Source organism: Aotus nancymaae, unplaced genomic scaffold (assembly GCF_030222135.1).
Source record: "Aotus nancymaae isolate 86718 unplaced genomic scaffold, 86718_ANA_hifiasm-v0.15.2.pri h1tg000010l, whole genome shotgun sequence".
Taxonomy (NCBI): Eukaryota; Metazoa; Chordata; class Mammalia; order Primates; family Aotidae; genus Aotus; species Aotus nancymaae.
The window spans coordinates 27,704,529-27,725,961 of NW_026988421.1; the positions used below are offsets into that span (position 1 = coordinate 27,704,529).

Here is a 21,433-nt window from a genome sequence, read left to right on the forward strand (position 1 = left end):
CACGATCGCCCTGCAACGCTTTCCCCGTCAGGGACATACCCCAAAAAGTGTGCAGGAGTTACGGATGGGCCGGTCAGAGGGACAGTTCCCCAAATTTCCTAGTCATAGAACCCCTACATATTCTTGCTAAAAGTATACATTTCCTAGACCCTTTCCCATATTTACAGAATGGGAAGGGCCCCGAATCTGTATTCCCAACAGGCACCCAGGCAAGTTTAGGAAATGGGAGGGGGCAAACATCCTAGACACACAGAGGCTCATTCTTAATCACACTGACCAAACTCTGCTAGGATCATAGGTCACTCAAGAGCAAAAAGTTCTGGAAACCTAGCTCCCCAGTACTCCCAGCGTCACCTGGAGGTGACGAGATAGCAGCGTAGCTGCCAAATCGGTCTTTTCCTTGAAACTTAAAACATTCAAAATGTTTAGTGTTTCTCTACCTCTTTTGTATTCTACAAGCACATTTTCTCCCCCTTTTGTAAATGCATCAAACTTCTCTGATTAGTTTCTGGTATGAGTAATTTCTGGAATGAAATGATTGCAGTGCCCTCCTAACTGATCTTTCCTCTTCTACACCTGCTCTTTTCCCTTCTCAACCCAGCAGCCAGTGATCTTGTCCGTAAGATTCTGTTGCTCCCTTGGTTAAAACGCCTCCACTGGCTTCCCATCTCATCATAGTAAAAGCCAAAGTACCTACAACATCCTACAAGGCTCGGAGGTCTGCTACTTCCCGTTACTTCTTGGACCTCATCACCTGCTGCTCTCCTAGTGGGAGGAGACAGATAATAAACCAAACGAATTTTTCTCCAAGCTGTTTCTCCATCACTCTGGGGATTTTCCCCTACGAGCCTTTGCACTCGCTGTTTGTTTCCTGGCCTGGGACTCTCTTTCCCCAGATGTCAGCATAGCCTGGTTGTTCGCCTCCTTCAGTGCTTTGCTCAAAAGCCATCAGATTTTAAATTGTGGAAAACACTCCCTCTATGCCGCATCTGCTTTATTTTTCTTGAAAGCAAAGATCACTTTCTAATGCACTATGTAAATTATTGATTTGGTTTGCTACCTGTCTCCTTCCACTAGAACTTAAGCTCTCTGAGGGCAGAAAGTGTGTCTGTTCACTGCTGTATCACAAGGGCCTAGAATAATAGTACCTATGTATATAAGATATAGATACATAGATATATGTGTGTGTGTATATTTTTTTAATTTTTTTTTTTTTTTTGGTTGGGGTCTCGCTCTGTCACCCATGCTGGAGTACAGTGGCACGATCTTGGCTCAGTGCAATCTCCGCCTTCCTGGTTCAAACAATACTCCTGCCTTAGCCTCCTGAGTAGCTGGGACTACAGGTGGGTGCCACCACACCTGGCTAATTTTTGGTATTTTTAGTAGAGACAGGGTTTCACCACATTAGCCAGGATGGACTTGATCTCCTGACCTCATGATCCACCCACCTCGGCCTCCCAAAGTGCTAGGATTACAGGTGTGAGCCACCGCACCTGGCCTACATACACATATATTTTTTTGAGAGATGGAGTCTCACTCTGTCACCCAGGCTGGAGTGCAGTGGCACGATCTCGGCTCACTGCAACCTCTGACTCCCGGGTTCAAGGGATTCTCCTGCCTCAGCTTCCCAAGTAGCTGGGACTACAGGCAGGCACCACCATGCCCAGCTAATTTTTGTATTTTTAGTAGAGTCGGAGTTTCACTGTATGTTGGCCAGGCTGGTCTCAAACTCCTGACCTCAGGTGTGGGCCTCCCAAAGTGCTGGGATTACAGGCATGAGCCACTGTGCCCAGCCCTAGATATTCTTTATTCTTTTTTTTTTTTTTAAACCAGGGTCTCGCTCTGTCATCCAGGCTGGAGTGCAGTGGCACAGTCATGGCTCACTGCAGTCTCCACTTCCTGGGCTCAAGCAAACCTTCCACCTCAGCTTCCCAAGTAGCTGGGACCACCAGCACATACCACTACATCTGCCTAATTTTTTAAAATTTTTAGTAGAGACAGGGTTTTGCCATGTTCCCAGGCTGGTCTCAAACTTCTTGCCTTAAGAGATCCTTCTGCCTTGGCCTCCCAAAGTGCGGGGATTACATGTATGAGCCACCACAGCTGGCCAATGATAGATATTCAAAACAATATATGTAGACTGTTAAATAAATGAAAGTATTTATTCTGATTATTTTAAACAATTTCCTGAATCTAGTTTCCAGCCCTCCGTTTCTGATGCTGTTTCCCCTACCCCAAGTCTTATACTACTATATTTGAAAAGTAAGTTCAGAGGAAGAAAACAACCGACAGGCTTGGCATGCATTTATAAGAGTGGCATTATGGAAGTTTCAAAGGAAAAAATGATTTTTAAGGGTATTTGACAAAGGTTAAGGGTAGACATGATCCTTCTAAGTCAGCGGATTGAAATGAAACCATTTTAACTTCATAAAAAGTGGAAATACAAATGTTTTTAAGGGAACTAAGAGAGAAGACAGGCTCTCAAATGCTGAAAGTACACGTTTGGAATAGCAGTGAAGTAGGGGGAGGAGGAGCTTGCCAACCCTACAGACATTTCCTGTGCATTTCAGAGAAAGCTAGAACAATCTGGAAAATGTGACATTCAGCAATTTAGAAGCAAATTAGAAATTCAGGACTTCAAAGAAAAAAGATCAGAAAGGACATACAGACAATTTACAATATTAAAAAAAAACCTCAAATTCACATAAAGCGTTGCTGAATGATCCTGAGTGGTTGGTGCGGAGTTATATTCTTCATGTATACCCAAGACACACAGAGCCGTCTAGATGCCTAAGCCAACTAATTGCTCATTAGCAAGAGGGATCTGTCTTCAAGTTTGGAGGCTTTTTGGCTTCAGGAGTTAACCCTCTCTTTAGTGAGGACCTGCTAAAGAGCAGTCTTATGGTGACTTCTGGGGGCTTCCTGGCCTGTCCATCTGTTTGAATGGAGGGCAAGATCAACACCTGCCTCAAGGGATCTCTTCTGATATCTGGAAGAAAAACGAAAATGAGACTCTTGCATTATGATATTTCACCTCCATAAAGGGGGACAAAAGGCCCAAGATTGCTAAATGGTTGCTGCTGATGCCCAATCCTATTTAAGTTCTGACTGTCTGACCTTGGGCAAGTCATTTAGATAAAGCCAGAACCAAGTACCTTCCCTAACTAACCTCCTCTTTCCAGAGTCCTTCACTAGATACTAAAGCGGAAGGGTGACTTCAGTTTTCTCATCTGCAAAGGTACGTTCCCAAGTCTGCAGGTTCAGGGATTTGGAAGGCATTGCATCCAAACCTAAAAGTCTTTTAAAGTTTGATGAGTTTGACTTTCTTAAAGATGGCAAGTAAAACAGTAAATGGCATTCTACACATTTGGTTGTTCAACATAAAGCTGATTTTATAGAGCTTTTTTTTTTTTCCAAAAATTGCCTGCTTATAAAAAGTATTCATATTTATTGCTTCAATGGTATCTTTTTTTTTGAGATATAATCTTGCTCTGTCATCCAGGCTGGAGTGCAGTGGTGCAATCTTGGCTCACTGCAACCTCCACCTCTGCCTCAGCCTCCCAAGTAGCTGGGACTACAGGCACACGCCACCATGCCCAACTAATTTTTTGTATTTTTAGTAGAGATGGGGTTTCACCATGCTGGCCAGGATGGTCTCGATCTCCTGACCTCGTGATCCGCCCGCCTTGGCCTCCCAAAGTGCTGGGACCACAGGTGTGAGCCACCATGTGCGGCCTTCTTTTTTCTTTTTTGGGAACAGGGTCTCACTCTGCTGCCCAGGCTGGAGTGCAGTGGTGCAATCATAGCTCCCTGCAGCCTCAAACTCCTGGGCTCAAATTCAAGCGATATTCCTTTCTCAGCTTCCCGAGTAGCTGAGGCTATAGGCACAAGCTAATGCACCAGGCTGCAACAACATTTTAATCACACTAAAACACAAGCTCTTGGCCGGGCATGGTGGCTCATGCCTGTAATCCCACTACTTTGGGAGGCAGGAGGATCACTTCAGCCCAGAGGATCACTTGAGCCCAGAAGTTCAAGACCAGCCCCAGCAGCATAGTCTACCAAAAAAAATTTTAAAATTCACTGGGCATGGTGGCATGCTCCTGTAGTCCCAACTACTCAGGAGGCTGAAGTGGGAGGATCCTTTGAGCCCAGGAGGTCAAGGCTGCAGTGAGCCATGATCACACCACTGCACTCCAGCCTGGGTGACAGAGCAAGACCCTATGCCCCCCGAAAAAAAACAGGCTGGGTTCATACCAGTGATGGTTCATACCTGTAATCCCAGCACTTTAGGAGGCTGAGGCAGGTAGATCACCTAAGGTCAGGAGTTTGAGACCAGTCTGGCCAACATAGTGAAACCCCATCTTTACTAAAAATACAAAAATTAGCCAGATGTGGTGGTGGGCGCCTGTAATCCCATCCACTCGGGAGGCTGAGGCAGGAGAATCATTTGAACCACGGAGGTGGAGACAAGTTCACGCCACTGCACTGCAGCCTGGGTGACAGTGAGACTTTGTCTGAAACAAACAACCCACAAGATCTGAGGAAAAACAAGAACTAGGAAAATGCTGGAGTTAACCATACTTTCTACAGAGTCAAATCTGTAACAAAGCTGTTCATCCTGAGAGGGATTTCTCCAAAGCAGCACTAGCCACTTGCTCAAATACATAGAACCCTTTTAGCTGAGATTTTTTCACAACAGTTGAGAGGAAAAAAAGTAAAATAAAATCTGCAACACCATTTACCATCGCAAGAGGACTTTTCAGACCTCTTATTTAAGGCTTTCCCATTTTCCTCCTTTTTCTAAATATTTTCTGAACATTGTTACTAGGTAGAAGGAGAGAAAAGTGTGGCTTTTTGATGGAGTTGTAGGAAAAGTGTCCTTGGGGAAGGGCCCACACTCCTTGAGTGCTGCTGTTCCTGGGAATCGGGGCTGTCAGGTGCCCACATGGGAGGTCTTCTGTGCTCTGAGCTGTCACCCCCCTCCCTTTCTCCACTACCCCCTTGACCTTCTAGGGTATTCAGAGGACAGTTCTGCTGCTAAAAAGTCCACTGTTTGCCCTTCTCCAGCACCCCTGCTCTCTCACTGCCAACCCCAGACATTGTGGGATTTTCTAGAATCTTCTAGAATGTTCTTTATGCCTGTTCTTTCAGCTTCCAGCTCAGCTATGGACAGGGGTGTAAGCAAGGCTTTGAGCTTGGTTATCCTTATCGTTGTAACTAAAACACTCAACCCAGGGCATGCTTTTAGGGAAATGGTTCACTTCCATAGTTTTAAAATGTTGAACCATATGAATATTATCTATTTTAAAAACTAATTTAAAACTACATTTGGGGAATGAGAAACAGGTGGGAAATAAAGAAGACTCTTACAGGAGGATGGTAACTAGGAATAAGATGCCAGGAAAGCAAAAGGTCCTGAATGTCCAATTCTGAGCCCTCCCTTAAGACTCAGACCTGCATGGCTCTGACACCAGCGCTTTCATTTATGACTCTAGTCATAAAATATCAGCTTTCCCATACCAGCTGAGTTCATTCCCATGGTCTTTTCTCCACATCCTCTGAAGCTGGGCTAAAATTCTACTCCAATAAGTCAAATCCGTCCATGCAAAGACAAAACAACATGTGAGTGGGAAAAACAAAACTGCTCCTATTTCTAGTTCCTCTGAGATACCTATTTATTTTTTAACACACTGGCAGGAACCTATTTATTTTAAATATGAGTAAACTGAAGATTTAACTTATTTGTTTTCATTTGTTAATACATGGCCCCAATTCTCTGTGTCCTCTTTAAATTTTAAATTAAAAGTTTTGTTTTCTCACCTCATTTATTTTTCCCCTCTTTTATTTATAAATTTATCAACTAGACTGGGCACAGTGGCTCACGCCTGTAATCCTGACACTTTGGGAGGCTGAGGCAGGTGGATCATGAGGTCAGGAGTTCAAGACCAGCCTGGCCAAGATGGTGAAACCTCATCTCTACTAAAAATACAAAAATTAGCTGGGTGCCATGGTAGGCACTTGTGATCCCAGCTACTCAGGAGGCTGAGGCAGTAGAATTGCTTGAACCCAGAGGGTGGAGGTTGCAGTGAGCTGAGATTGCATCACTGCACTCTAGCCTGGGCGAAAGAGTGAGACTCCATCTTAAATAAATAAATAAATAAATAAATAAATAAATAATTTATCAACTAATATATTGTATATTTAATAACTTCCAAACCAGGTACTAGGCATTACAGAGCTACAATTTACCCCAAAAACTTACTAGCAGGGAAGTTAGCAAATGTTTGCATGAATAACTACGTAATACAAGATTGAACATCAAATGTCTTAAAAAGAAGTACAAATAAAGTGGAAGAATTGAGGAACTTTGAGGAATAGAGGTTTTAGATATATGCAGTGTCAGAGCTATTCTAAAAAGTGTGTCTTAGTGTGCTCGGGTTGCCATAATAAAATACCATAGATGGTGTATCAGTCAGGGTTCCCTAGAGGGACAGAACTTTAAATATATTAACTTACGTGATCACAAGATCCCACAATAGGCTGTCTGCAAAATTGAGGAGCAAGGAGAGCCAGTCCGAGTCTCCAAAATGAAGAACTTGGAGTCCAGTGTTGGAGGGTAGGAAGCATCCAGCACGGGAGAAAGATGTAGGCTGGGAGGCTAGGCCAGTTTCATCTTTTTACATTTTTCTGCCTGCTTTATATTCCCTGGCAACTGATTAGATTGTGCCTACCACATTAAGGGTGGGTCTGCCTTCCCCAGCCCATTGACTCAAATGTTAATCTCCTTTGGCAACACCCTCACAGACACACTCAAGAACAATACTTTGCATCCTTCAATCAAGTTGACAGTAGTAACCATAACAGGGCCGGGCATGGTGGCTCACGCCTGTAATCCCAACATGTTGGGAGGCCAAGGCAGGTGGATTGCCTGAGCTCAGGAGTTCAAGACCAGCCTGTGCAACACTCTGAAAACCCATCTCTACTAAAATACAAAAAATTAGCTGGGCATGGTGGCATGTGCCTGTAGTCCCAGCTACTTGGGAGGCTGAAGCAGGAGAATTGCTAGAACCAGGAGGTGGAGGTTGCAGTGAGTTGAGATTGTGCCACTGCACTCCAGCCTGGGTGACAGAGCAAGATTCTGTCTCTAAAAAATAAAAAATGAAATTAAAATTAAAAAACCATAATAGACGGGTTAGCTTATACAATGGAAATTTATTTTTTCACTGTTTTGGAGGCTAAAAGTTCCAGATCAAGGTCCAGCAGGGTGAGTTTCCAGGGAAGCCTCTTCCTGGTTTGCAGACAGCCACTTTGTCCTCACATGGACTTTCTTGTGTGTGAACGGAGAGAGAGCCAGCCCTCTGGTGTCTCTTCTTGTAAGGACACTAGGTGATTGGATCAGGGCCCCACCCTGATGACCTACTTTAACCTTAAGTATTTCCTTAGAGGTTCCATCTTCAAATATAGTCACCTTGTGAGCTTCAACTTAGGAATTTTGGTGGGACACAGACATTCCATCCCCACCAAAGGGATTGAAAAATAAGAAAAAAACCAGGCACAGTGGGTCACGCCTGCAATCCCAGCACCTTTAGAGGCCAAGGGGGTGGATCACTCGAGGTCAGGAGTTCAAGACCAGCCTGGCCAACATGGTGAAACTCCATCTCTACTAAAAATGCAAAAATTAACCAGGCATAGTGGCGGGTGCCTGTAATCCCAGCTACTCAGGAGGCTGAGGCAGCAGAATCGCTTGATCCCAGGAGGTAGCAGGTTGCAGTGAGCCAAGATCGTGCCACTGCACTCCATCCTGGGCAACAGAGCAAGACGTCATCTCAAAAAAATAGATAAGAAAGAAGAAGAAGGCATTCTACTGGGGAGAAAAGTATGAGGTGAGGTTGGAAAGGGAACAGCATTTTTGGAACACCACGTGGTTGAACGTGGTTCAATAGCCAATGAACAGGAACAGCAGGAATAATGTGGGAAGTTAGTTGGGTGTCAGTTTGTGGTGTGTTGAATGCCAATGCCAAGTTTAGGAGTTTAGATTTCATTCTGTAGATATCCAGGAGTTATAGAAAGTTTTAAGTAGAAAGACTGTATTACAGGAAGATTAACCTGACAGGTACCACTGCAATGATACTGAGGTCCTGCCCATTGAGGAATTTAGGGAACTCCTGCCACTCAAAGTAGAAAAACCCTAAACTGTTTACAACACACTTTCTAATATATTATCTTGGATTGACCTTCACAATTAGAACCAAGAGATATGCCACTTCTCCAGCCATATATAGGACAAAGAAGCAAAGATAACTATCTCATGTCACAGGAGCCAGAAGAAAACAGAGGTGGGGCATCACAGCCTCTGTTCAGGAAGTCCACACCTGGATTGGCGATACCGCTGCTGTGGACTCTGTAGTAATCTTGACTCTTAAAGCAAATGCATGGTTTCCCAGTTTGGACTGGACTCCTGATCATAGGTCAGACTTCCTGACAATGTTTTTTTTTAACTTAAAAATATTTTTGACATATAATAAATACATAAAAGTGCATAAGACATAAATGTACAGTTGCTGATCATATATCATCTAAAACAGAACTCCTTTGAAAATGAAAAAGGCTACTATTAATATTTAACCTGGCTGGTCACGGTGGCTCACGCCTATAATCCCAACACTTTGGGAGGCCAAGGCAGGTGGATCACCTGAGATCAGGAGTTCAAGACCAGTCTGGCCAACGTGGCGAAACCCTGTCTCTACTAAAAATATAAAAATTAGGCCGGGCGCGGTGGCTCACGCCTGTAATCCCAGCACTTTGGGAGGCCGAGGCGGGTGGATCACGAGGTCAAGAGATCGAGACCATCCTGGTCAACATGGTGAAACCCCGTCTCTACTAAAAATACAAAAAAATTAGCTGGGCATGGTGGCACGTGCCTGTAATCTCAGCTACTCAGGAGGCTGAGGCAGGAGAATTGCCTGAACCCAGGAGGCGGAGGTTGCGGTGAGCCGAGATCGCGCCATTGCACTCCAGCCTGGGTAACAAGAGCGAAACTCCGTCTCAAATATATATATATATATATATATATATATATATATATATAAATTAGCTGGCCATGGTGGCAGGCACCTGTAATCCCAGCTACTTGGGAGGCAGAGGCAGGAGAATCGCTGGAATCCAGGAGGCAGAGGTTGCAGTGAGCTAAGATCACGCCACTGTACTCCAGCCTCAGTGACAGAGCAAGACTCCATATCAAAAAAAAATTTTTTTAACCTGGTTTAAGGCTTAAACTGGGACAGCCCCAAGCAAAGACTATGTTCACTTGATAATTATAATGGCAAAAGTGACCACCCGCTAGTCAAGAAAACCCCTATATATCCCTTCTAGACCACTAGACTACACCCCCTCTCTCTACTCCAGATGTATCCACTATCCTTACGTTTTTTTAATTTTAAATTTTTGAGACAGATTCTTGCTCTGTTGCCCAGGCTGGAGGGCAGTGATGAGATAGCTCACTGCAACCTCTACCTCCCAGGTTCAAGCAATTCTCCCACCTCAATCTCCTGAGTAGCTGGAATTATAGGTGCACCACCACGCCCAGCTAATTTTTGTATTTTAAGTAGAAATGGGGTTTCACGATGTTGGCCAGGCTGGTCTCGAACTCCTAACCTCAAGTGATCTGCCTGCCTCAGTCTCCCAAAGTGCTGGGTTTATAGGTGTGAGCCACCACTCCTGGCCACTATCCTTACTTTTATAGTAATTATTTTCCTTTTTAGTTGCTATATTTTTAAATTTAGGAATTCTCTAAAAGGAAGCAAGGGCAAATCATTAATACAATGGTATAGAACAAATTCTGGCCTTTGTTCTAACATTTATTAGAATGTGATCCTGGCAGGTATGGTGGCTCGTGCCTGTAATTCCTGCACTTTGGGAGGCCGAGGCAGGTGGATCGCTTGAGCCCAGGAGTTCAAGACCAGCCTGGACAACATAGGAAGACCACATCTCTACAAAAAATACAAAAATTAGCTCTGTGATGGTGGTGCATGCCTGTAATCTTTGCTATTCTGAAGGCTGAAGTGGGAGGATCACTTGAGCCCAAGAGGCAGAGGTGGCAGTGAACCCAGATCACGCCACTGCACTCCAGGCTTGGTGACAGAGCAAGACCGTGTCTCAAAAAAAAAAAAAAAAAAAGTGATCCCATTATTTAAACCATTTGAATATACTCAGCCTCAGGTTTCTGTAAAATTAGAAAAATCAGCATTGTGAGGGAGGCATAAAGGAGTTTAATGAAGAAACAATGTGGGATATTTGGCTGGTTTTTATCCCACACAAAGCAATGAATCCTCCTCCTAACCATGAAAAGTCACCATCTTTAAAGGGCTGCACTGGCTTCCTGAGCTCCTGCTACATTATTTAAAAGCAAAAATAAAAATACCTCCTTGCAGCACTTCCTTAGTTAGATGCAGTTGAAAGGAATAATAAGGTTAATTTTAAAAAGAAAATAAAGACAGTTAATAAAAGATTAACTACAAAGCCTAGAAGCCACACAAATCATTCTGCACTTGCTGTGCAAACCTTTCCTCCCTGGCAACCTGACATTTGCTTTCCAGAGAAGGCTCATTTAATATTCACAAAGCAAGTTATGTGATGGGAGCTTGTTAACTCTGAGAACAGAGAGTAAACTGTCCAGGCCACTTCACCTGACACAATTAGGCTCTGAGTTGTAGGTCACATTACCATAAGCAGCTCTGGCAGTCTCTGGTGTCCTCCTGTGAGCATCCCTGCAGAGCTCCATGTGCCCCTCTTGGCTACTCCTTGTAATGAATTAAATATATGTTAGTGTCATAGATTAGGCCACTGACTTCCATCATCTGAGCTATGATGGAAAAAAAACCTCACTTGTAACATTAATGAAACTGTACTAATGCTAATCCCTTGAAAAGGACCATAAACTCAAAGGCCTACAGGGGTAAGTGAAGTTGACTTGAGGTGGGGATGGTGGCAAACTGTCTAAACAGGCACGGCATGTCTGAAGGGGAACCCATTACTCAGCTATGGCCATCACAACTATGCAGATGTGTAGGGCTGCTGTTGCCAGCATTTTCAATTTTTCAAGAAGCCCCAAATATGTATTTTATATATATATATATATTTATATATATATATACAAAAATATAACTCCAAGACTCCATTCCACCCCTCTCTCTACATATATATACATATATATACATTTTTTTTTTTTTTGAGATGGAGTCTTGCTGTGTCACCCAGGCTGGAATGCAGTGGCACGATCTCAGCTCACTGCAACCTATGCCTCCCGCGTTCAAGTGATTCTCCTGCCTTAGCCTCCAAAGTAACTGAGACTACAGGTATGCGCCATCACACCTGGCTAATTTTTGTATTTTTAGTAGAGACGGGATTTCACCACGTTGGCCAGGCTGGTTTCGAACTCCTGACCTCAGGTGATCTGCCCACCTCGGCCTCCCAAAGTGCTGGGATTACAGGCATGAGCCACCATGCCCAGCCCAAATTCACATTTTATACAGAATTTTCTGATTTATAAATGTAGGCAACTGATTATGACCTCTATAGAATCTGGACCCATAAATCTGTTTCTACATCTGGAAGGGAACTTGAGAGTCTTCCAAGTTCAATGCCTTCATTTGACAGATGGGAAAAGTGAATCCCAAAGTGGAGAAATGACGTTCCTATGGCCAAATAACTAGTTCAGCAAAAGGCAGATCTGAAAGAATATCTGCTTGCTGTGTCCTGCATCAGTTTCACTCCACCAATGAGAAAAAGGTTAGTGGTTTTCGGCCTAGTTTAAAAGTTAGTAATAAGCTCACTGGCATGCAGCCGCAGCCCCAGCTACCTGGGAGGCTGAGGTGGGAAGATCACTTGAGCCCAGAAGTTTGAGTCCAGCCTGGACAAGCTAGCAAGACCCCATTTCTAAAAAAAAGAAAAAGTTACCAGACCCAAGTCTGGCCTACAGTGTGTCTAGAACATCATTGACTGGCCAGTCTACATTTTTACTTTCTCTGGCTTCTGGACAATGTATTATGAGGCATCGTGTTACTATATGAGGCAATGAAGTAGTATTAGGGCAGAACATTTTGGTTCTAACCTGATCTTCCCCTCACCTGGAGCACTGCATTGCAGCATGGCCCTGCTACATGGAAGGTGGGGCCACCATGTTCCCACTGGGGAAGGGAACTGTTGCGGTTCTGTGTCCAAGACAAGCAAGGCTCACGCAGCAGGAGGAAATTAAGTCCAAAATTTACATTCACCTAACACTCCCATTAACCTCAGTGGGAGTTATGCTTTCAGGAATTGCAAGGTCAGCAGCTGAACTAGAATGAAGCAGTAAAGCTCATCGTAGGTTATTTTGTATTATTTTGGAATTATTGTATAATTCCAGCTTCATATTTGCAAAATAATTTTTTTTTTTGAGAGAAAAGGTCACTCAGGCTGGAGTGCAGTAGCATGATCATAGCTCACTATGACCTCAAAAAGAGTTCATGTTTAACCTAGTGCAATCTCCCTCTACTGACTCTTGGGGCAGGGTCTACAAAAGAGCCTTTGTTTGGACCCAAATTGTGGTGCCTGGTTGAAGAAATTTGGCAAATCACAGAAGTCAGGACAGGTACCAACAAAGCTAAGAAAACACACTCAGCAATGTCTGTCCCCTTGGCCCATGGGATTCATCATATTCCATTTTAGCAACCAGTGTCTAGGACAGTGCCTGGTACACAGGAGATAATAACTATTTAGTGAATGAATGAAACCAAGGATAGACAGCTTCCCATGCCTTGCCAGACTCATTTAATATAATTTCCATCTTAACATGGCAGAATGAGTGACTACCTCAGCTGCTTCCTTGGAGCCATCCAAGTAAAGGCTGGGAATCAATAGGAGGAGCAGGCTCTGGGGCTGTCTTGGCACAAAGTTATTTTTTAAGCCCTATTTTTAAGCTATGCATGGCTGGATGTGGGGGTGGGGGGCCTGTTGAGGCTACTGCTGGGCCTCCCTGAGTTGGTAAGCTGAAAAGCTTCTGCAGGCTTCCATAATTCTTTTTTTTTTTTAATTTTTATTTTTTAGGCTGGGCACAGTGACTCACATCTGTAATCCCAGAACTTTGGGAGGCCAAGGTAGGTGGATCATGAGGTCAGGAGTTTGAGACCACCCTGGCCAACATGGTGAAGCCCCATCTCCATTAAAAATACAAAAATTACCCAAGTATGGTGGTGCGTGCCTGTAATCTCAGCTACTCAGGAGGCTGAGGCAGGAGAATCACTTGAACCTGGGAGGTGGAGGTTGCAGTGAGCCGAGATCATGCCACTGTACTCCAGGCTGGGTGACAGAGCAAGATTCCGTCTTTAAAAAATGAATAAATAAAAATTTTGTTTTTTAGAGATAGGGTCTTGCTAAGTTGCCCAGCCCAATCTCATTACTCAACATCTTTTTGGGGAACTGAGAGTTCGAATGACAAGTAAAAAGTTAATACCCTCTCCTAAATGCAGAAAAGCCTAATAAACCAAATAAACAACCCCCCCTTCTTTTTTCTGAGACAGAGTCTTGCTCTGCCACCCAGATTGGAGTGTAGTGTTGTGATCTTGGCTCACTCCACTTCCTGGGTTCAAGCGATTCTTGTGCCTCAGCCACCCAAGTAGCTGAGATTATAGGCCTTGGCCACCACACCTGGCTAATTTTTACATTTTTACTAGAGACAGGGTTCTGCCATGTTGGCCAGGCCGGTCTTAAACTCCTTGCCTCAAGTGATCTACTTGCCTCGGCCTCCCAAAGTGCTGGGATTACAGGCATGAGCCACCACGCCCAGCCAACAGAACACCTTTCAATCAGTTCCCCTTGAGCAGGGCCATCTTGTGCTTATGAAGAGCAAAGTATGCTTATCTCAGCTGTACCACTGTAACTGTACCATTTAATGTACATGTAATGCTGTACAGTGCTGTGTAATGTACCATGTAATGCTATAATGTACCATTTTCACATTAAAGTAGGTCACGACTAGGTAGATATGGAACTCTAGAACCAAGCAAGCATGTTTAAAATCAAGGTCACGGAGATGAATAGGGCTTAAAAAATAACTACCTAGTTCTTTCCTCTGTCTATAATAGTAAGTTAGGCTCTATAGCTGAACCTACTCAGAAATCTAAGAATTTCTCCATTTTAAACAAATTTCTTAAAACAGAAGTCTATCCTATGGAATCCATTCCAATGTTTTACATGCCTTAAAATTCTCAAACTCCTAGTCCAAAATCCCATGGACAATGCCATGCCCCTGGTTCTTTTTGTACTGAGTCCAAGGCAACTGGTTGATATCTTATCAAAACCCTTGATTGGCTGATTGGCTGAAGGCTATTTATTTATTCTTTTTTTATTATTTTTTTGAGATGGAGTCTCCCTCCATCGCCCAGCCTGGAGTGCAGTGGCGCGATCTCTGGTCACTGCAACCTCCACCCCCCAGGTTCAAGCAATTCTTGTGCCTCAGCCTCCCAAGTAGCTGGGATTAAAGTTGCCCATCACCACGCCTGGATAATTTTTGTATTTTTAGTAGAGATGAGTTTTCACCATATTGGTCAGACTGATCTTGAACTCCTGAGCTCAAGTAATCTGCCTGCCTTGGCCTCCCAAAGTGCTGGGATTACAGGCGTGAGCCACCACGCCCATGCTGAAGCTTGTTATTTAAAAACTAAATTATCCAGCTCCTGATGATAAGGACCATGATTTATAACTTTCTGTGTCCTCCAATAAAGTCTTCAAGTACAGATGGAATTCAAGTTATTTACCATCCTTGAACCTTTCTTTACTGTTCTTAATATTATTATTTAACTATGGAAAAACTAAATCTATCACTTTGCTAAAAGTTTAACCAGGACACCTTATAAAGAAAAAGAAAACCTACCATTTTTACTCTTTCCTCCTTTCCTTTCTCCTTCCTTCTCTTTCTTTCTTTCCCCTTCCTCCCTCCCTCTTTTGCTCTTTCTGTGACAGAGTCTCACTCTGTTGCCCAGCCTGGAGTGCAGTGGCACAATCTTGGCTCACTGCAACCTCTGCCTCCCAGGTTCAAGCAATTCTCATGCCTCAGCCTCCCAAGTAGCTGGGATTACATGCACACGCCATCATACCCAGCTACATTTTGAATTTTTAGTAGAGATGGGGTCTCACCATGTTGGCCAGGCTGGTCTGGAACTCCTGACCTCAAGTGATCCACCCACCTTGGCCTCCCAAAGTGCTGGGATTATAGGCATAAGCCATCATGCCCAGCGTATTTATTTATTATTTTTTAGAGACAGGGTCTTGCTCTGTCACCCAGCTGGAGTGCAGTGGGGTGATTATAGCTCACTGCAGCCTGGAACTCCTGGACTCAAGCGATCCTCTTACCTCAGCCTCTCTAGTAGCTGGGACTACAGGTCTGGGACCACCTGAGACCACCATACCTGGTCATTTTTACATCTCTTAGCTCTCTTTTTAAAAAACAAACTCTATTCCTCATCCATTTGGGATAATTTACAATAGATAATCACTATGTCATCAGTCATTAGGGTGAGATATTTGTGATTCAAAGATATTTATGATTCATTTGTTTTCTTGAGACACTGGGTTCAAAGATGTCTATGATACATTTATGTTCTTAATTCAATTACAAAAAAAGAAAAAGAACAGTATTTGTTTAGGTTCGGTGGTTCACACCTGTAATCCCAGCACTTTGGGAGGCTGGAGCGGGCGGATCATGAGGTCAGGAGATCGAGACCATCCTGGCGAACACGGTGAAAAGCCATCTCTACTAAAATACAAAAAACTAGCCCAGCATGGTGGCACGTGCCTATAGTCCCAGCTACTCGGGAGGCTGAGGCAGGAGAATCGCTTGAACCTGGGAGGCAGAGGTTGCAGTGAGCCAAGATCGTGCCACTGCACTCTAGCCTGGGCGACACAGCGAGACTCCATATCAAAAAAAAAAAAAGCATTTGTTTGAAAACTACCTCAACAGTTCTCCTCCCAAACATGATTTGGCAACCTTTTGGCATGATTAGTATGATTGCAGTAGGAGCTTTGTTTAATAAGTAAACATAGTGAAAAGTTCAAAAGGTGCTATGCAAAAGATCAAAAGGAAGATGCTTTTCCTGAGACCCTCTGCCAGCTGTTATTCTCCTGATGCCTTTCCTGCTTCGTGAACAAGCCTTAAAACAGCTTCTCTGTTCCATTTTTGACCACTACGTGGCACCAGAACTTTGAATTAGGAAATAGAAAAAAGTCTGCTTAACTAGTCTTCATATGATTTGCTGTGAACCTTTAATCAATACCTCCTAAAAATAATTCGTTTTAATTGATTTGGAATGTGGTGGTTCTCTACCATTTGTTGTTGTTTTTTCTTTTTTCTTTTCTTTTGAGACAGTCTTGCTCTGTCAACCAGGTTGGAGTATAATGGTGTGATATTGACTCACTGCAGCCTCAACTACCTGGGTTCAAGCGATTCTCCTGCCTCAGCCTCCCAAGTAGTTGGGACTACAGATGTGTGCCACTATCCCCAGCTAATTTTTTTGTATTTTTAGTAGAGATGGGATTCGACCATGTTGGCTAGGCTGGTCTCAAACTCCTGACCTCAGGTGATCTGCCTGCCTTGGCCTCCCAAAGTGCTAGGATTATAGGCATGAGCCACTGCACCCAGCCCCATTAATTGTTTCTTATGATCTCTGCCATGGGGAAAAGCAGGTTAAAAAACATGCGAATCACTACCGTGGTCCCCTGGTTGGCTGTAGATTTAGCAGCTTTTCTTTGTGCCACAGCAGCCTCCAGCAGCATCAGGGACACATCTGGACTTCATACTGTCAGACTCTTCTGCAAGCTTAAATGGATCTGTGATTACAACCTGTCAAAAGGCAAACCAAAATGAAAGGACAAGTTAAAGGTGTTTTGATGTACCCAAACACTAATGTTTCTGTTTGATTTAGGTTAATTTACATAGAACAGAGATAAAATTTTACAATCCATGGGGTCCTGAGAGTAACATCAGTCATTCTGCCATAAAGCCACTTACTTCCTGAAGCTTCTAATGAAATTATTACAACTTTCAAGGTAAACTTCACTTAAAGCTTTTTAAAGACGACCCCTATTGGGCCAAGCATTGATTTTTGCTCAGTTGATTTTGTTTTGTGGGATTATCATTTGCATATGCCTTTTAAACCTCTTTGGAACAGAGATACTGAAATGCTAAAACTTATTCTCTTACTTTATTCTGATCTCCAGAAACATTTATACCAAACAGGAAAGTGAGTCCCAGAAGTAGGGCTGTCATTTGTCAATTGCTGATACTCAGATGAAATTGCCAACAATGGCCACACAGATCTCAGAGGAGAATACGTGGAGTTTTTAAAAGGTAAGACTGCTGTATTTATTTTCCCTCCTTTCATCTCCAAATGAGATACCTCTAACAATAGCATCAGTGGGGCCAGAGAAAAGCCAGGCACAAAGATAGAAAATCAAGAGCTTAGGGGCAGGCACAGTGGCTCACACCTGTAATCCTGGCATTTGGGGAGGTGGAGACAGGTGGATCACCTGAGGCCAAGAGTTTGAAACCAGCCTGAGCAATATGGCAAAACCCCATCTTTACTAAAAATACAAAAAAGTAGCCAGGCATGGTGGTGCATGCCTGTAGTCTCAGCTACTTGGGAGGCTGAGGCAGGAGGATCGCTTGAACTTAGGAGGTGGAGGTTGCAGTGAGCTGGGATCATACTACTGCACTCCAGCTTAGGGGACAGAACAAGACTCCATCTCAAAAAAAAAAAAAAAAAAGCATGAACATGCCACTTTAAATATTGGTAATGAATTCATTAAACGTAAGTTTACAGTCCTACTACTTATTGCTGGTCACTGCAAATAGAGGGGTGTACAAGGCAGGCACAGACTACATTCATGAAACTGACAATTGGACCATTCCCTTTACTGAAGTGACTGACTTCCTGGTGGCCTTGGTCTCTCTGTCCCTCAGTGCTTACCTTTCTAAAATGAAAAGGTCTGCCTGCATCTGGTGAGATGAGCGTCTGGCAGGGGATCTCCAAGCCTGGACGAAGGCCAGCTCTGCTGGTTGCTACAGCTCAGCCTTCATATCAATTGCATTTCCACTTTCAAGCAGAAAGAGTTCACCCTGGCCTCCCACAGTGGCTCATGCTTGTAATCCCAGCACTCTGGGAGGCCAAGGGAAGTGGATCACTTGAGGTCAGGAGTTCAAGACCAGCCTGGCCAACATGGTGAAACCCCATCTCTAGCAAAAATACAAAAATTAACTGGGCGTGGTGGCACACACCTCTGATCCGAGCTACTTGGGAGGCTGAGACAAGAGAATCGCTTGATCCCAGGAGGTGAAGGTTGCAGTGAGTGAAGATTGCACCATTGCACTCCAGCCTGAACAATGAAGTAAAACTCTGTCTAAATAAATAAATAAATAAATCACGCCTATAATCCCAGCACCTTGGGAGGCTGAGGGGGGTGGATCACGAGGTCAAGAGATTGAGACCATCCTGGCCAGCATGGTGAAACCCCGTCTCTACTAAAAATACAAAAATTAGCTGGGCGTGGTGGCACACACCTGTAGTCCCAGCTACTTAGGAGGCTGAAGCAGGAGAATCATTTAAACCCAGGAGGCAGAGGTTGCAGTGAGCCAAGATCACACCACTGCACTCCAGCGTGGTGACAGAGCGAGACTGTCTCAAAAAAGAAAAAAGAAAAAGAAAGAGTTTGCCCCTCCTCTTTTTCACCCAGAAAAATGATTTTCCATACCCTTCTTCTTCCCACTCAATGTTCTATCTACCAATAAGAAGTGATGATATCAATATCACTTCCAAACACATTCTTCTAGTTCAAAAAGATCTCAAGACTTTAAGGAAATGAAAGGTGGGGTACCCAGATAAGCATCCTTTCCTGCACCAACATCCTATGACTCTATGAAAAGTATAACTATGGAGAGACAGAGCAGCACACTGGTTTAGAGTGTCAGCTTCAGAATCAGATGTGGGTTCAAATTCACCACTTTCTAGCTGTATGACTTTGGATTTGTAAATGAATCTTTCAGAGCCTGAGTCTCTCCATCTGTCAAATGAAGGTAATAAGGGTTATCGTGAGGACTAAATGATACAGTGCCTTAAGCATATTAACTATTCAATATTATTTGCCAGGCGCAGTGGCTCACACCTGTAATCCCAGCACTTTGGGAGGCCGAGGCAGGCGGATCATGAGATCTGGAGTTTGAGACCATTCTGGCTAACATGGTGAAACCCCGTCTCTACTAAAAAATACAAAAAATTAGCCGGGTGTGGTGGCACACAGCTGTAGGCCCAGCTACTCGGGAGGCTGATGCAGGAGAATCGCTTGAACCTGGGAGGTGGAGGTTGCAGTGAGCCGAGATTGCACCACTATACTCCAGCCTGGGCGACAGAGCAAGACTCCATTTCAAAAACCAAACAAACAAAAACTATTCAATAAAAGTTAATTCCTCTATATTATTGCTATGGTTGTTAATGCTCTTACTACTATTACTATTAAACAAGACAGTCCATAGCCCTAATCCTGTCTGCATCATTTCAGATGCTGCAGTGTTTTGTTGTTTTTTGTTTTTGAGAGGGAGTCTCCCTTTGTTGCCCAGGCTGGAGGGCAGTGGCATGATCTTGGCTCACTGCAACCTCCACCTCCAGGTTCAAGCGATTCTCCTGCCTCAGCCTCCCGAAAAGCTGGAATTACAGGCACCAACCACCACACCTGGCTAATTTTTTGTAGTTTTAGTAGAGGGGGGTTTCACCATGTTGGACAGGCTGCTCTTGAACTCCTGAACTCAAGTGATCCACCTGCTTCTGTCTCCCAAAGTGCTGGGATTACAGGTATGAGCCACTGCGCCCAGCCAGATGCTGCAGGGTTTTAACAGTGTTATTCTTTTAATAGCAAAATACACTTTGCTTATCAGGATTAAAAAGATGATGAAAAAAAGAAAAAGCAGAAGAGGTCTCAAATGTTAAGTATATATGATACCCTTCCTGCCACCTACGTGTACTCTCTGTACTCCAGTGTTTATCATAAAGGTCTTCCGTTTGAAAAAAAAAAAAAGAAGAAAGATAAGAATATCCTCCCTTAAGAGCACAAGGTTATATTCCTAGGTCACACAGCTGTTTCATTTATTAAAATCTTGCTTCGGTGTTCTTTATTCCCATTTCAAACACTTGAAACTGACCCAAAGACATTGGCACATCTGCAGGCTGAAATAAATTAAAACAGAAAGGAGATCTTATGTTGGGATAAACCAGGTCAAATATGTGGAATTTTACAATTTATATCTGAGGTCAAGAACCTCCCGTACATGCACTGCACGCACACTGGGAGGGAGAACAAGGACAGCTATGCTGAAAGAAAATGGTCTTCTGTAAAAGCAAACTCATTTAACGCCTTTTTTTAAAAAAATAGCCAGAGTAGCCAGGCGCTGTGGCTTACACCTGGAATCCCAGCACTTTAGGAGGCTGAGGCGGGCAGATCACCTGAGGGCAGGAGTTCAAGACCAGCCTGACTAACATAGTGAAACCCCGTCTCTACTAAAAATACAAAAATTAACCGGGTATGGTGGCATGCACCTGTAGTCCCAGCTACTTGGGAGGCTGAGGCAGGAGAACTGCTTAAACCCAGGAGGCAGAGGTTGCAGTGAGCCAAGACCATGCCATTGCAGTCCACCCTGGGTGACAGAGTGAGACTTTGTCTCAAAAAAAAAAAGCCAACAAACAAAAAGCCAAAGGTGAGGTTAAAAATTGACTTATCTTTAACTTCTATGCATTGAGCTACTGTAATCTTGGTTTTAGTTACAGACTTACAGCAATTAGCTATACAAAACATAAGCATTGTTAAAACCTTTTAAGCTAAGGAATTTAGAGACTTCTGTTGTGCTACAATGTTTTTTGTGGTCTTTCAGTAATTTATTCTAAAAAATTTTAAAAAATATATGTCTATTTCCATAAATCTCATAATTCGGAGTATTATACCTAGAAGACTTTAACATGAGGTACCTTTATATCCTCTCAGTAATAATTTTCTTTTTAGTCTTCAGGAAGCAGGAAATTCTTTATGGTTTGGATGGATGAAAAGGTGCCACACATGTAATAACCCAGGAGGCAGAGTCCCTTATTTTGCCAGCTGTTTAGGCATCAATGTACCCATTTTTGATTTGGAAGGTCTGAACTAATTCTCTCAAAACTGGCCGTTACAATCTCAAACACTTACCTCTTCTATGATAGGTTCCTGGGCCCCAGAGAAGGGTGCTTATATAATTTTAGCATCAGGGAATTTGCAGTGAAAAGCAGATCAGGACCAGTGGTATTCCAAATGAGGAATTCTCTAGCCTTGGAATACCATAATTCTGGTTTCTTTGGAAGTAAAACAAAGAGATATAAATAAC

The 21,433-nt window shown here is 43.5% G+C and overlaps 1 protein-coding gene across 4 annotated transcripts in view; it reads right to left on the reverse strand.

Annotated features, from left to right (window-relative positions):
• Positions 1–21,433, reverse strand: part of AS3MT (arsenite methyltransferase) — a 166,674-nt gene that overhangs the window by 126,291 nt on the left and 18,950 nt on the right. Inside the window, exons 9-12 of one of the 4 annotated variants that reach the window (XM_064373919.1) lie at positions 21,259–21,401; positions 16,744–16,876; positions 10,726–10,802; positions 2,144–2,989 (exon numbers count right to left, since the gene is read on the reverse strand). In XM_064373919.1, coding sequence (XP_064229989.1) covers positions 21,264–21,401 — 138 coding nt within the window. In that variant the 3' untranslated portion in view covers positions 2,144–2,989; positions 10,726–10,802; positions 16,744–16,876; positions 21,259–21,263. Of the gene's footprint in view, positions 1–2,143; positions 2,990–10,725; positions 10,803–15,258; positions 15,791–16,743; positions 16,877–21,258; positions 21,402–21,433 lie in introns of those variants that run through there. The other 3 variants (XM_064373920.1, XM_064373918.1, XM_064373917.1) reach the window with 3 other exon arrangements.